Source organism: Apteryx mantelli, chromosome 14 (assembly GCF_036417845.1).
Source record: "Apteryx mantelli isolate bAptMan1 chromosome 14, bAptMan1.hap1, whole genome shotgun sequence".
Taxonomy (NCBI): Eukaryota; Metazoa; Chordata; class Aves; order Apterygiformes; family Apterygidae; genus Apteryx; species Apteryx mantelli.
Window position 1 is genome coordinate 12,066,122 of NC_089991.1, and position 16,831 is coordinate 12,082,952.

The window sequence follows — 16,831 nt, forward strand, 5'->3', positions numbered from 1 at the left end:
GAATCTCATTTGAGCCAGAAGATTTAAGGATAAAGCAATTACAAAAGCTAGAGACACTCTGCACATCAGAAAACTGAAAATGCCTAAGATCTTTAAACACTGGGTTCAGTCACCAAGGAAAATCCAGCTGTCCCTTTCAGAAAGCCACGGAGTTCTTGTGACACTGTATAAAGTCAAATTATTGTACTCCTGGGAAGCTGCTTTTTTGGTACAGGTCCCAGCACATAAGCTGGTTTTTAAGGCACTTTTTATAGAACAACTATAGGGGAAGAAAAATAAATGTACTTTAAAGCAATGCTACTTTATGAGAAGCATTTTTCCTTTGGGTGTTCTACTTTTTCCTTACAGATTTCTGACAGCCTCCTGCGTGCTACAGAAATACAAATCAATTCTCATGAAGCCACTTTCCCTTAACGGGCCCAGAGAATTTAATTCTATTTTTCTAATTATCTCAAGAGTTACGCAGAAGCAAGAATGTTATAGGCTAGCACAAAAATAGACCTAAAGTAGCTTTAAAATCTGCTAAGCGTGGGAAAAAATTTCTGCACAAAAAAAGGGGAAGACAGGTAAGTCACAGTGGTAGTGAGGTCAAGACAGAACAATTTTGCAACTCGGATTTAATTGGAAATAACTTAGCTTCTTGCATTCTTTTTAAAAACATTAATAGCGATCAAATGTCCACTCCACAAAAATAAAGTCTAATTTTTAGACTTGCAGTACTAGAAGGATAATGTTACATAGAAGTGTGACGCACTCTTTTCTAGTCCTCTGGCTTCTCTAACCACGCATGATTCTTTTAATCCAAGGTGTATTGAGTTCCTCTGCCAGAAAGATTTCAGAGGCGAAAACAAGCAATTTTTGTAAACAAACCCTGCCAAAGTTCAAATACAGAGATCAACTGTGATAGAGGGAGCAGGGCATTCTCTTTTCGCTCCTATTCATATGGAGCAGAAAAATTCAGGCGTTCGCCGACACAGCTGACGCCACCCGCGGAGCAGGGTGTGGAAGGAGAACACCTGGTGCGGCACCTGAGCGAGCTACGCCCGCGACGCCGAGGGCTCAGCCCACGGGGAGCCTGGACATGGCAGCGCGGGGCACCTCGCCCCTCGGGGTCCGCAACGCCCGCAGCGGGGCGGCAGCCCTGAGCAGGGCCCGCAGGCGCCTTCAGGATCACACACACAACAACAGCACGAGATGGAAGGTTTTGTGCCTCACCTTTCCCCAGAGCTTCAGCACACGGCCCTTACCTACAAGGCGGCCCCTGCGTCTCCAAAGACTCGAGCGTCCCTCCCCATTCCTGGGCTTTGACGCCTGGGCTGCGCCTTTCCGAAGCCCAGAAGAGGGGTTACCGGGAGAAGCATGGCCGGAGCAGGGGGTGAAGTCACCTGCTTGCTTCCAAGGAGAGTGCTGTAGCTACACCACGGAGACACCGAATAAAAGCCATCGACAGACATTGCAGAAGGGGCAGGAGCTCTCTCAAGTCCGTGCCCTAATCGCCAACAGGGCCAGACAGAAATTAGAAGCTGTAAAAAAAAGGCGCCGTCCTCTTCCGCACCCCGTCCCGGCCTCAGCGGAGGGCACACCGAGGCCATCCCAGCAGAGCGCACGAGGTGCACTGCTAGCGAGCGAGCGCGCGCTCGGGACGGACCCGACCCCACGTCTCCCATTTCCTCAGCTCTGTTAGGCCACAGGCTAGCACGGCACCATCCTCTTCCTCCCCCACCACACAAAGTAAACAGGGTCCCGCGTGACTCGTGGGCACCTGGGTCAGACGAACACGCTCTAGCCCGGGCGTCCCTGGGGACCGTGGCGGGTCATGGACGAGAGCGAGGCAAGAGCCGCCGAGCCCCGCGCTGCGCAGAGGCAGGACTGCAGCGGCCAGAGCTCCGAAACGGCGAACTCCCCGCTCGGAGAGGATTGCTGGTTTCCGAGGATCGCTCTCGGTCCCTTAGCCCACTTAGGCCTAAATCCCCAAAAGGAGTTAGGTACTTAAGGTCCTCGCTTTTAGGGCTTTCTATTCACCCTGACATAGACACAGTATGCAAACACCAAACACCTCCATCATATACACCGTGACAGATGTAAAGGGCAAAAAACAGTTTTCTGAATGAAGGGGAAACTACCGGAAACATGCACAGAAAGGTGTGTTTGAGTTGTCTGCTCATGTAAACCTGAACTGATTTGCAAGAAAGCACATTAGTTCGCCACAGATAACCCTAACCTTACCTTAAAACAACTGTATTCCTTTCCTACTTTAAAACCAATCCTTAAACCACTACATTCCTTACGTTTTGTCCGTTCAGCTTTTTCTACACACAACCATATTTCTCCCATTTTATCCTGCAGCACTGGTCCCACTAATCGCTACCATATGTTCCAGCACAGAGCATTTCCTCTGGCGTGCTTTAAAAAGAAGCAGTGCCACCAGAGCAATATAAGCACTAGCAAATACTGTCTGTCAGGTTCTGTTTTCAAGGACTATAAAAAATAGTCTTCACCGTATTAGGCAGGAAAACTCATACCCTCTAGAAATAAATTAAAAAAGGAGTTTTCAGATGACTTGTTATTTTTTCCAAATATCCAGAGATAAAATCTGAAGTTTTATATTTCATTTAACATTTTCAGGTTAAGCCAATATTTGAGTTCTCTTGCACGACTGACAAAGCCTAGCTGATTTATCTGCAGTGCCAGGGCTCTCTCCTCATGTGCATTAATTTGCAGCTCCCTCTCAGACACATTTCTACTATGAGCAGCCTCTTGTTATAAAATATCAGCACTTGGAAAGCCACAAGCACATTACTTTTTCCAGAACTTGAGGAAGCCTTTCACCCACCATAACCAGTATTATTCTGTGCTGATAACAGCTTTGGCCAAAATGCAAGGAAAAAGATCTTGGCACAGATGGGAGGTTCGAGACACTTCCTTGTTAGATTTTCACTGGCTTTGCCAACGACTCTTTCTGTAGTCTGCTGGCCCAAGTTCATACTTGCAGAAAACATGGAACTACGCTGAAAGACAACCTATTATCTTTTATACACAGGCAGTCTGCAGCAATTGAGATCAAGGACGATACAAGTAGCACCTTCATGTGTTTCAGATAAGACTTATCCAGTCTCCCACACGCCCATTCACAGAGCACAAGCAGAATCTGAGGATCAGAAACAAACCTAGGCGGAATGGGGAAATCTCCCCACGGAGTCAGCTAAGAGACTGCAGTTGCAAAAAAACTAACTCAGTTATAGACAGTAAATTTACATTAGATCCTGGAAAAAGCAGTAGTCTTCTGAGCTAGCTAACTAGGCTCCACTGCTGCTCCTGTCACGTGTTCTGCAGATCCGTAAGAAATCTGAATTTAAGAATTAGTTTAAGTTAAAGTGATGGAGTATGTGGCTTATCGTGTTTAGAAGTACACAAGGGGAAGAACAGGAGAAATGACTTTCCCTGCAATCAATTATTGTGACTTTAACTGAAGAAGTTTTAAGCTGTATGTACCAGCAGCACTGTTGCTCTTTTTTTTTTTTGGGGGGGGGGGGGGGAGGCAGCGGTGGAGACTGTATGTGCATCTGGTAACACTACTAAGGAAAGAAATCCTCAGCCTCCATCCCCTGGTCAAGTAAAGGCCTTCTCCCCACCAGACATCTGCCAAGACCACTGGAGAGACAAGCTAAAACCAGGCAAGCTTAAGACCCTGAAGAGACGTGTCTTTGCTCAGGTGGGATGGCAGAACACCAAACATGGTCCAAGAGGACGGCAGCATCTCAGGTACATCAAGAGACCCCACAGGGAAGGCTCCTTGAAAGAAGTACCTGCATCTGCTGCCACGGGAGGAGAAAGCAGATGATCCATCCCGGTCCTGTCAGAGCACTGCCTACCTGTGCCAGAAAACAGGAATCCTGTGAATTGAGACAGAAGACTGATTTTGTAACAGAGTTGTTTGAAAGCCTCAGTTACAGGAATGGTAAACATTTGATATTCTTCATAATACATTTAAAAACATCTGTACTACAAGCAACAATGACAGAAGTCATGACAAAGAATGGTTCCACTAACAGTATTTGTGCAAAGCCACCTTTAATTCTTATATGCACTTTTGTCTTGGATATTTTGATAAATCGTAACTTCTTGGAGTAGTGGAGAGGCAGCTTTTGCACATGCTAAATGCACTACAGAAAGTATTGGCCAGGTTTCACTACAAGATATATAATTACCGTGCATAGGCTCAGCTAAGCTCAGCAATTCCCCTCTTCTGCTTCTCTCCAAAGGAGATCCATGTTTGCCGTAATTTCACAGCTCCTTCCACAAAGTCCAACACAACTGATGCAGACTCTGAAGACTAGAGATCGCCTAAGCCAAGAGATTCGCTGTGAAGAGCTGGGCCCAGTGCATTAGTGCTTTCAACGCCACAGCCCATTCTTCCAGCTTTAGTAGTACCTTTTTCTGTAGCTGAAACTGCTCATGCTGGAAGTCAGCTATTTTATGAAACTCATTTATTCCTCAGTGCATCCTGAATTCAAAAAAACATAGCAGGTTTAGACGAATAAAGGAAGAGTGAAGAAATACTGTATGCTGCAATTGCTGGGACAATTTACTCCTTACAGGCTGACCTCCCTTCCATCTTTACAAAGGATCAGCAGCAATAGTAGAAAAACAGTAGCAATAATAAACATTTTTACAGTCCTCTGGTCTCTATAAATATATCCAAATATCCTTTTGTTAGTTTCTGTATTGAAATCCCAAGTCTTCCAATACTCTGCAGCTGTTTTTATAGGTTACTTCCATGCCCTCCATACCAGCCAGGGAAAATAATTTTGGGAAATCTCATTGTAAACACTTTAATTGTGCCAACATGACTTCTTTGCCACTGTGAACAAGACCTGGGAATAGATACTGCTTTCTGAAAAGTTTTTTTTTTAAGCTAGTTCAGTTCCTTGAATCAGTTTCCAACACAGCCGCAAAATAATTAGGTAACATGCTACAGCAAAAAAAACATCGATAGGAGTTTAAAGTATTTCCAATGCATCAAGATGCAGCCTGAGAATGAGACAGAAGTGGGAGTCCAAAGTGTTTGGTGGATCAGCAAATTAACATATGCAGAAGTGAAACAAAAGGGTTATTCTTTATTACTTGGATACTGCAAACTAAACCCTGGCAAATATATTACCTGGAAAGCAAAAAAGACAACGGAATATAATCACAGGGTCTCCCTTTTTAGAATTACAGAATAATCCTGTAAAGCAGTGGCTAACATGAACTGACTGGCTAAATTTAAGAGACCTCCTGTACCGTTATAGGAGGTCTCTTATTCTACAGAATAGTTATAGAATATATATATTGTCTAACTGAAGACCTTTACAACAGAGCTACGTCTATATTTATGTAGCTTTTGGAGTTCTGATTTTCTTTAGCAAGCTAATATGTTTTGCTTTTATTTATCTGAACTGAAAGTACTGTCTCTAAAGAGAGCCACTTTCAAGAAAGCAAAGTTAAGATTAAAGTTAGCCTGAGCAGAAGTGAAGGAGCTGCTCGTTCTTTTAAAAAAGGAACAAAAAAGAATAAACCCAGACAATCTTATGGGATGCCAGACTTGGCTGTGAGTATTTTGGTATCGTACCCTAGATCAAAGTCACTAAGACTCTGATTTTCAAAGAAACATCATACACTAAGACATCTTTGAAAACTTTGGTCTAAATGCTAAGAATACTCCAACTTGGTTTCACCTGAGTTTTACTTAACAAGCAACAGCTCATGCTTACTAGGACTCAGGAAAATATTTCTCTTCAAGACTTCACCTGAAGGGTGAGAAACATTAGGTATGCTCAAGAAAGAACAAACTACCTTTTTTTTAGCATCATGGAGAAAAATTGTTTTGTTGCTGGTATCATGAACTAAGTAAAAGTAACTTCCAAAATGAATTTGAACACAAGTAAAGATAATTTATACAACGACAAGCCTACGCTGTCACTAGATAAACAAGACTGGATATTAGAGATTTTAAGTGTTCAGATCTTCTTGTGTAAACATAAGCAACGATGATGAAAAAGGGAGTGACTTTCCTTTGAAAAGTCACCTTAGCTTGCACCTATAACAGCAGGCATAGCATTTCAGGCTCTAGAGATCAGGCAGAGCAGAACTTCTCATAACAGCTCAACCCTGTAAAAGCAATTGTTCAAAAAGGCAGAAGGAAAGCAGCTCCACATGCAGGAGGGACAGCTGATAGTGCTTCCACATATGCTCCTATAGAAAGCCCTAAAACACAACCAGACTTTGACCAACAAAGAAAGCTTCAGTCTAGTCAGATTTTTGGAAAGGCAGAGTAGTCAGGTGAGAAGGTAGATTTCACTCAACCATAAAGTTCTTGCAGGAGACAGACTATCATCTACCGTTATTCTGCAGTTCCCTTGTTTTTATTAGGGAGTGCGAGCCCTGCAGCAGGCAGGCAGGGTTTATTTACAGACATTCAAGTTTCAGAAGATGCAAGTTCAACTATTTCTATTTGGAAAAAAAACCCTTCAACATTTGTTTTAAATTTATCCCCTTGGCCAGGCATTAAGTGTTTCAGAGAACAGCTGCTGTTTCCATGCATTGAGCAAAATCCTCTGAAATGCTTTTTTGGAATTTTGACTTTGGCACTCATTCTGTGAGCCTCCTAATAGAGGAAAGAGCTCAAGTTCTGCATTTGAAAGCTACAGCAGGGAAATGCATCAGATCACTGCCACATCAGCTAAGCCTGACATGCAAGAAATACATGCAAGTGTTGAGGGGAGACATTTCGAGCAGAAATTAGTTACCTCTGCAAAACAGGGATGGACGTCAGCACTCACTGTTTTGAAAGACAGCTTTTAGAAGTTGCTTTCTGCTACTTGTGGTGCTAATCAGGAAGAAAGTATTATAGTTGGAAGATTAATAAGAGGTTGAGAGGGAAAGACACAGTCCCTGATTAAGCATGAAGAGTGACCTTCTCCACCAGGCTGGGCATCACTGTGCTTTGAAGCCCTTGCTGACTCCATCCCCCTTCCTCTGCTTTCTATTTCTGGCTGAGGAAAGAATCACTGTTCCCACAGGAGAAAGTCACACCAACCCACTGAAACTGGGTCTTCCATTTTAAACCCTTAACACGTTTAACTGCTTGTCACTTCAGCATGGCTCAACAATACAGAAAAGCAGAGCCTATGGAAACACAGACCACGTTCTATAGGGTGCAAATTTTAAGCCCCCCCAGCTACTATTTATTAACTGCCCACAAGCGTGCTCTTATCCATGGTAGCCTATGTGCTCTTGGAGGCCTTGCGGCTAAGGGAGGGATTTCACTCCCTGGCTTACCCTGGTGGGAACATGTTTGTGTGCTTACACCACAATTTCCAAAAGAGGAAAGCCTGCTGAATGCCACATCTACACAACCTTTGGTACGGCTAACTAAAGCACAACTTTCATTAAGTTACTGCGACTTTGCATAGGCAAGCCCCAAAAGTCAGACCTTGGAACCGAATCTGATCTCAGACCTCAAGCTTTCTGAACATACTAACGAGGGACACCACTCATAATAGCTGGCAGCTTGTGTTCCCAAGAAAATGGCAGGCAGAATAAATAAAATCAGAATCTTTTTTTCCTCTTGTGAGCTACAGAATACATGCCATTAACGGTCATCAACCTCAAAAAGGCAACTTGGCAAAGTGGAAAGGCATGAGGTAGTATTCTAGGGAACCTCGTGAGTGGAATAGCAGAGAGTTCAGTTATAATCAAATCAGTAGCTTTTTCACTAAAGGAAACTTTTTCCCTAGATATTGACAGCGCTTGGGCACTGCTTCCACTCTACTGTAACCGTGGTTAAAAAGCCTTAATTATAGATATATGCTGCGGAGAGCTCTTTTAAGCCTCGAGCTAAGATTAGAGAAAGGCAAGCAACTGCAAAAGGGCAAGGAAAAGAGCTAATTATTTAGAAAGAAAAGCAAATTTAAGGACCAAAAGATGGCAGACCTCCCTTCTTTGACACTGAGATTTAAAGCTTTAGCAAGTTTATGAACAACAAGCAGAAATGTCAAGTGACATATTTCCTGTATTTTAGGGAGCACACAGGACAGATATCAGACACAGGAGAAGCTAATTTTCTACCCAAGCATTTAAAAAAGGTGAGGCTTCCTGGTGACTTACTGCACTACGTTATTGAGTTAGTTATCGCTAGCTTTCTCCAATCATTTGTCAGACCTCTTAAAACTAACAGAAGAGGCAGAGTCCGACAGGCCACCCATAATTTGATATGCAGTACTACTTCCACGCTTAACAAAGCTGGGGAGACAAACACCCCCACCCTTGCTACCTGCCCATCACCCAGCCAGGGTAGCACAAAACGCCGCAGGAGTCACCATCAGCGCCAGGTACAGCGAGAGGAAAGACAGCATTAGCACAGCGCTTCATGGGGAACAAAAGCAGGACAAGTGAGACTTTCTAGCTCCTTGTTTTCTGAGGAGTCACAGGCAGCATGCCAGATCTGAAGGCAAAACCACAAATCGACTTTTAAGAATGTAACTTGAAAGTTTAGGCATGTCGAAGAAGATGGAAGACAGTCCATACTGAGAACAGAAAAATTCAAAGTCAGAAAGGGAGGTGAGAGGGACCGTATTATCCCTGGATAAGGGAATAGAGCATCGCATTTACTGTTACACTCTTTAAAGTGACTTGAGCATTAGGATTTGTTCAGAAGTCTCTGAAATCCAATGAACAGATTTACATTTTGTTCCCTGCTAATAATCCCCACTGATTGCTTGAAAAACTGGTAGCTATCCAGAATCTGAAGTCAAACCAGAATATTTTTGTAATTCTCTCTAGAAGCAGAGAATTTCCTGGCCAAGTTATCCCTACAGGGAATACATGGATGGCCTAACTTCATTAGGATTGACTGAAGTGTTTCTGTCTGGGAGATTCACTCAGATTAAGACAAAGTGCAAATTTGGGGCTGAATGGCTACTCCTGGATTTTATTCCAGAATAGGAACAGACATACAAAGTCAATAAAGAGTAACCATTCAGCTTTAACTCAATCTATCTTCATCTGATTTAAGTAAAATTTAAATAATATTTGAGTAATTATTTAAATAATAATTAATGTCTGCTTCCCATCCCAGTACAGCCCGTCAGATTAGTCTGTTTTTAATCCAATCAGCTATGAAAGAAAATCCTCTCCAGTTTTCTAGTAAAGGTAATCCAAAAGAAAATCTACACGTATATTCAGGTTATATATCTGGAGAGTACCTATCTACTGCTATTAAAAGATTTCATAAACACAAGGTTACTAAAGCCACCTCTGCCCCTGTGTCTATGTATCACACATTATTTATGCTATCAAATGATCTAAAGTAGCATAACTTACTGAGGTTACTCTACAGAGTTAACAACATGGTAAACATGAACATGATGGACACCACGGAAATTATTATAGAGTCTTACGATGGTAAAGATCACAATAACTTTGTTCAAACAAGCATTTATGCCACCCTGAAGTAGACTATACTGTAAAACTCAGTATAGCACATTCTGGTGAAGATGAACCCCATAAAAGCCGACAAATGACAGCTCTACTATACTCAAGATGATAGAAAGTACCAAGTTAGCACACTCAAAAACCTGTTTTTGTAGCAGTTGCACACTTTTTTAAAAAAAGATATTTTGGATCAAAATGAATTTTTGCAGCACAAAATTTTTTCCAGTGATAGCTCAAGCACATAGTGCAGTACCTCCTACCAACTCCTGACCTTCTCCACCAGCTTTTTACTTTCCATGAAGATCTTTAAAGGCTACTCATCTGTGCTGCCTGGTATACGAAAAGGTTACAGAGAAACCAGAGTAGCATGCAGATACCTTTTACGTCCAGAAAACAATTTCCTCAATGTTTAACTTCAACAGGATCTTCTCCTAAGCAATGTAAGCAAAGTTACAGTTGGTTAAGCAAATACAAGAGTGACAGGAATATTAACTGCTGTTCCTTTATTTTTTATAGTGACACACAACTGTATTTAAACAGGAAGATGATAATGCATAGCTAAAAGTCTGGTAGAAAGCATTTTCCTGATTAAGTTCACCAACAAACTATCACTGGTGGTAGGGAAACTTTTCATTAGTTTATCAACCAATTTGGACAAATGCATGGCAGCTATCTAACAGGAAATTTATAACCACAGTTGCTCATAAATCTTGCTCTCTCTCATCATTTGATCCATACTTACACAGAAAAAGCAAACAGCTTTACAGATCACTGTCTGATTATGGTTTTCACTGGTGATCTAGGAAGTGGTCCAGATGTCAGGAGCCAAAAAAAGTTCTCTTCCTACTAAAAATCTTCCTTCAGTGAAGGGAGTTAATCACTGCAGCTTTTTCAAACTGCAAGCAGAGCGTGTTTGAATGGCTAAAAATGGAACCACTTGTCTGATAACAGGAGCATCTGCTCCTTGGTAGGGAGATAAGCCCCCTTGAGAACAGCCAGTAAAACCACCCTTCTAGGTTCACGTGGCATAAGACACCTAGAATACAGCTCATTTGTCCATTCAGCTCCATATAACTTACAGCCACAACCACGACAAGGAGTAATGAGACCCAGAAGACAACCAAAACCTCCATTTTATTAATCAACATCTAATCCAAAACTGACTTTGAACTTCATACCTGCAAGGCAGTTTAGCCACTTTGGGTGCTCCAAACTCACGTGGAATCCCACCAGTATTTCCCTTCTACTGGGGAAAGAAACCGGGCCTTCCCTTAAGCTCACCTTCTTAATCAAGAGAAGTGCTACGCCACACTTTATCTGGCCCAGGAAAAACTGCTTGTTCCACAACCTCACTGAAATAATCATCTTTATCTAGAGTAGCCTACACTGGGAATAAGTCACTCAAACAAGTTTGTTCAGCTCCAGCACTTGGACTTCAGTGCTTACATGCCAATCGTTTTACACTGTGCTTAGCAAGATAAGCTTTTCAAAGTTTGCTTTTAAATTAGCTCACAAGCGCCTGTTAAATACAACTGACAACATGACATCTCCAAAAGGTCTGAAAGGAGCCAAGTCCCAGAACTCAAACAAAACAGTAAGGTCCAGGGCATGACCAAAGAAATCTCTGCCCAGGAGTGTGATAAGTTGGTTGGTCTACTTATCTCTGGCTGGCAGAGAGCAGCAAGGTTTCCTCTCACTCTTCTCAAGCCCTTCTCCCCCACCCCGTTTTGGCTGCACGAAAAGTCTGCTAAACCACCCTCTTCCTGAGTTTTTCCCAGAAACACCATGAAGTTGGCAATCCTTGACAGCTTCATAGCTGCCTGGGGGTTAAAACCACAAACATGAGGGTTTTGCTCTCCTGCTCGGCGAGGAGGACAGGAGCAGCAGGAGCCCAGTTTGGAAGGCAACATTGCATTGCTTCCCATTCCTGCTACAATTCGGGCTACTACTTCAACAACACAGCCTGGAAACACTACGCTTAATTTTTACTAAAGCCAAAGTTCATGATCCCAAAGTTTGCAGGAAGAGCATTCCTGCAAAACATTTTTCAGTGAGAAGTTGACAGCTTCTCTTCCATGACCCTATTAGGAAACAGGTACATTTGACTTCACTCCAGGGTACTGGCAGCAGAGGGCACCACACAATCAACTATGTGATTTATGTAGATCCATCATAAGCGCAAGTGAATTTATAGAGCACAAATTACTACAACAAGCTACAGGGTGACTCTATAAAGCATGCATCATATCAGATAAAACATATAGAATGAAAGGTAACTAATTTGCTACAATAAATTACCTTATCTGGCAATTCAAAGAACGAGGCATTGACGTTTAAGACCGCTTGCAGTTCAAGGGTCACGTTCCTTTCGACAGTACGTGGCAACGCACAGCACACATCTCCAGCCTTATTGCGGGGATACAGGGTAGTATCGCTATCGCAGGGTTAGAAATCACGGAAATACTTGCGCTAGCCCCAACATAAACCACTAGTCCACAAACTAACTCAGTGCTTTACGTACTGCGGGACCATGCATCAATTAAACACTTCAGCTGATGATGGCCACCAGCATCTGAGGGAGACAGTGGAGATTTAAAAGACAACAGGAACCGCTGAATTTATCTCTAGCTTTTTCTTACATCTAGCAACTGTATGTTTTGACCTATTGAGTATCTGTGAAAAAGGTGGAAAAAGATGAAACTACACAAAACTCGATCTGCATTATGTGTGCATGCTGAGATACGCGTGCTAGTTTGTTAAAAAAAAAGTAGGTGAAGTATAGAAAGAATGAAGCATGAGTAGCTACTGCGCTAACACTTCTGCTGGTTGTCAGCAGAAGCGCTTCATCACCTTGATACCATCGTCCCCATGTCCCCATCGCCCCCCTGATGGGCAACTAAGGACCGGAGGACACTGCAGTCGCGGTGAAGAGCGAGTCCCAAGGACGGCCGCGGCTCGGCTGCCTCAAGGCCTCCCCTTCCCCCGGGAGCAGGGACCTGCCACCAGGGCGCCGGGACAAGCCCAAAGGCAGAAATGCAGAACACAGACCTCACCGGCGCTATTAAAGCAATACGTTATTTTCAGCCAGCATAATGTTTCACCTGAACATGTAAATACAGAAGCAATTAGCTTCCCAGGCACTTCTGTAGAAACAGTTTAGCATAATTTTTCTTAGAATGTATTTACATGGCTTCTGATTGCTTAATTTTCTGATACATTTGTCTCTGGCACTAGAAAGATTAAAGGTGGTAAAATCCCCTATGTTGGTTTACTGCCATTTTGAAGGTAACATGCAGCACAAGGAACACAACTGGACAAACTCCTAGTACGATTTAAATTTTAAGTCTTCAGCATTGCAACTCTACGCCCTAGGAGCTGCTCCTTGCATTTTAAATCCAACTGTTCCTTAAAACATTTTTTTCCCCCTTTTCCAGCTGCTCCAAAAGAGAAAATTACTGAGTGAAATCAGTACACACCATTCAAAAAGAAAGAATGAGACGGGACAGAGATTTCATTGAAAAGCTCAGCTCTGTGCTACATCTGAACTGTCTTCAATTCAAAGATTAGCCGGCACAAAAAAGCAAATTAAAGCCAGAAAAAGTATTTTCTAACTGCTATGTATATCACTTTTTGTGAGATAGCCTCCTACCATCTTAAACTAGAGTTTTGGTATTCACAAGCCAGCTCTTCAGCATGGCTTTGTGAACAAGCAGACACAAATAGCATATTCATTTACAAGCTGGAATTTGATCAATAAGTACAAAACCCATGAATGCTTGTCAGGACCAGGGAAGAGAGGCTGTAGCCATCGAATCTGAAAAGCCCAATAAACACTCTGTAGTCAGCTGGCAGATAAGGCCGTGACAACAATATAAAAAAACCCTAAAAACACAAAAACCAAAACCCACACATTTGCTTTGTCTTTATTCCACTTCATCTGAAATTATTTCTACCACAACAGCACTTGTCCTTTAGGATTTGTTTTCCTTCTCTTGCTCAGTGCAAAAGGAGCTATCATCTCAGGGCCTGATCCTTCAAGAACGCATGCATATATGGTACAGGTATATCTTTCTCACAGACCCACTGCACCCACAGAACTGCCCCGAGTTAATTGGACCAGAAGATCAAGCCTTCAGCCTAAAACCCAGTAACTCCAATTTACGCAAGTGCAAAGAAGTCTTATCTTGAGTTCTCCTGTATGCTGCGCAAACATTTCCTGTCCTGCTCAAAATACGGTCAAAGTAGAGGCACTCCTCAAATTGCTGACCGTTGTCATGCTTCAAACAAACATAGGATAAATAAAAATATACAATATGGGTACAGCATGGCAATATAAGATTCCTAAATTTTAAGAACACTGAACATGCACGTAGGAGCCTGTAGTGGTGCACCACATCGTGGGAACTGCCTGGCTTACAGCTACTCCAGCCCAAAGGCCACCCTACAGGGACAGTTCTGGAAGACCAATAAAAGGTCAGCTTGTTCCTGTTTTCAGCCCAGATAGATTTAACCAGAATTAACTACTACCTCCATCAAGGAACTTGGAAGCCTCCTAAGAACATCCACAAACTTTCTCCTTCACAACCTCCAAAAATCACGTGATTTTACATGTGTTTTTTTTTTTTTTTTTCTCCTCTTCATTTTGCCGTAACACCAGCTTACATGAAGCTGTGGAGCAGCAGACTACAGGGCTTGATTTTATCAGTCAGGCAAAACAGGCTCCCTGCTTGCCACAGACCCGCAAGTGTAAGGCAGCAACATCAGGAACTCCAGGCACATAACGATCGCCATATACATAAAAAAAAAATTTCTGTGCAGATTTGAGGATTCACTACACATTCAGACGTTATGGCAGGCACCAACTGACCCCATTCACCATCAGCACGGAGCATTACCAGGACATGATCCCAGCCATGCCTGTGCTCCCACTGAATACTCGCATCTGAAAAACGTTTCCTTCTGGGAGGGAAGAGCTCAACCTCGGATTGACTGTTCCTCACTTCGAGGACTTGCTCTCTCTAAGCCAAAATTGCCACAGTAAGTTTCTCCACCTTTACGGCGCAGTCGTAATGGCAAGTCTCCAAGAAGGGAGAGATTCAGACAACTAAGAGTTTAAGTGGTTTTGAACAAGGAGAACCTTGCAAAGCCGAAGCTGAACTGATAGTTGCACACCGACATTTCAAGCTTTTGGGTCCAATCATTCCTAATGGTACCGAGCCAAACCAAGAGCGAGATAAAGCAATTACATAGCCAAAATGAAACGCAGCTAAATTGAGCTTACAAATGTCTAATTTGGGCGATCTAGCGTTCCCGTCTCTCACACTAAGCAGAAGGGTTTGTCTGTTAGATTTGCCATTGCCTCAGCGGGACAAGAAAGGTGGGCGGTCGACGGCTGCGAGACGCTCAAGCCAGGCGCCCGCGGGACCCTCCGGCCCCGCTGCCCGCTCCTTCCCCAAAGCGGGGCGCGGGCGGGCGCGACGCGCCGGCTCCACCGGGCACCTCCTGCCAGCCCTGCGGGGGGGTCATCGCAGCCAGGAGCAGTCACCCCTCCACCGAGCGCTCCTGTCCTCGGCTCACGCAAGGGCAGCTGCCGCCGCGGCTCCCGGGAGCGTCCGCGCTCCGGCTCCGGCGCTCCCCTCGCCCGCGGCTCCCTCCCCACGGCCGGCGCCTCTCGCCCTCCACCTACGCGCGGGGCGAGCCCCCCCCCCCCCGCCCCACGCGCCCGCAGGCCCCTCCGGGGCAGCGCTCGCCCCCGTGCCCTCCGCGGGGGGCTCTGGCCCCCACGCGGGCGGGAGGGCTGCTCCCGCTCCCCGTCCCCTTCCACGGGGCACACGCCGACTCCTGCCCCTGCGCAGAGGGGAGCCCCGCCGCCCACGGCGCCACTGCTCACACTGCACCCCGCCTCGCACGCACGGACCCCCCTGCACACGCAGACCCCCCCCCCCCCACAAGCACCCTGGCACACACAACCCTCCCACAACCCTTACGTGCGCAGACCCCCTCAAGTACCCCGGCACATGCAGACCCCCCCCCACCCTTGCACACACAACCCCTCCCGCACACGCAACCTCCCAAGTACTCTTGCACACGCAGACGCCCCCCTCGCACACGCAACCCCCCAAAGCACCCTTACAAGGGGAGACCCCCCCCCCGCACACGCAGAGCCCCCCCCCAAGTACCGTGGCACACACAACCCCCCCACCGTTGCATGCACAACCCCCTTGCTCATGCAACCCCCCCTAGCACCCTTGCACAAACAACCCCCCTAGCACCCTTGCACACGCAGAGCCGAGCACCCCTGCACACCCCCCCCCCCACACACACCACCCTTGCGTGCGCAGACCCCCGGGACCTTCGCACACGCTGCCCCCCCCCCCCAAACACCACATAAGAGGGGGAGGGCTGAGCAGCCGTGGGCACACACACACGTGTATGCATACATATATGTCTATGCACACACACACACACACGCCCGCAGGCCCCCTCGGCGGGACCCGCCGCCCCCCCCGCGCCGCGCCGCCACTCACCGGCGCGTCGGCGGCCGCGGCCGGAGCCCCCGGCGGCACCGCGGCGCCCTCCCCGCCGGCGGCGGCCCCGCCGCCCTCGAGCTGCCGCTCGCGGTAGAGGGACCAGAGCCCCACGTTGGGCAGGAAGACGAGGGCGGCGAGCGCCAGCCCCACGGCCTGCAGCAGCCGCTTCTGCTTCCGCCGCATCGGAGCCGCTGCCGCGAGCGAGCGCGGGTCGCGCCAGCCGCCGCCGCCGCCGCCGAGCGGAGCCCAACTTTCCCCGCGCGCGGCAGCGCCGGGCGGGCGGCAACTCCGGCACTTCCGCTCCGCGCCGAGGGGCGGGGCGGGGCGCCGCCGCCACGCCCCCTGCCGCCACGCCACGCCCCCTGCCGCCACGCCCCCCGCCTCGGGGGGCCGCCCCGCCCCGCCCGGCCGCTCCGCGACGGCAGCACCGGGCGCCGCTAACCCGAGCGCCCCCCCCGCCCCCCCGCCGCGCCGGGTGGTACCGCCCACCCCCGCCGGCGCGAGCCCGCCGCTGCGCCCGCCTCCCCCCGCCGCGTGCGGGGGCCGCCACGGGGCGCCCCCCCCCTGGCGCTGCCGCGAGCACCGGCCCGTGGGGGCCCTGTAATAAGCCTGTAATAGCGCTATAATGGAGCGGTAACTAATATGTAATAGCTCTGTAACAAATCCGTTACAAGCCTGGAATAGTTCTGTAACAAGCCTGCGACAGTTCTGTAATAAACGTAACAGTTCTATAATAAATCTGTAATTATTAAGTAATAATGGCGGCAAAACAGCCTGTGGTGTCCCTGGGACCCATTGCTTAAGCTGCAGAGTGCGGGGGCCGGAGC

General features: G+C 46.5%; 1 protein-coding gene across 2 annotated transcripts in view; it reads right to left on the reverse strand.

Annotated features, from left to right (window-relative positions):
• Positions 1-16,187, reverse strand: part of GALNT10 (polypeptide N-acetylgalactosaminyltransferase 10) — a 99,688-nt gene extending 83,501 nt beyond the window's left edge. For both annotated transcript variants that reach the window (XM_067304672.1, XM_067304671.1), the window contains exon 1: positions 16,002-16,187. In XM_067304672.1, coding sequence (XP_067160773.1) covers positions 16,002-16,187 — 186 coding nt within the window. The remainder of the gene's footprint in view (positions 1-16,001) is intronic.
• Between the last annotated feature and the right edge of the window lie 644 nt (positions 16,188-16,831).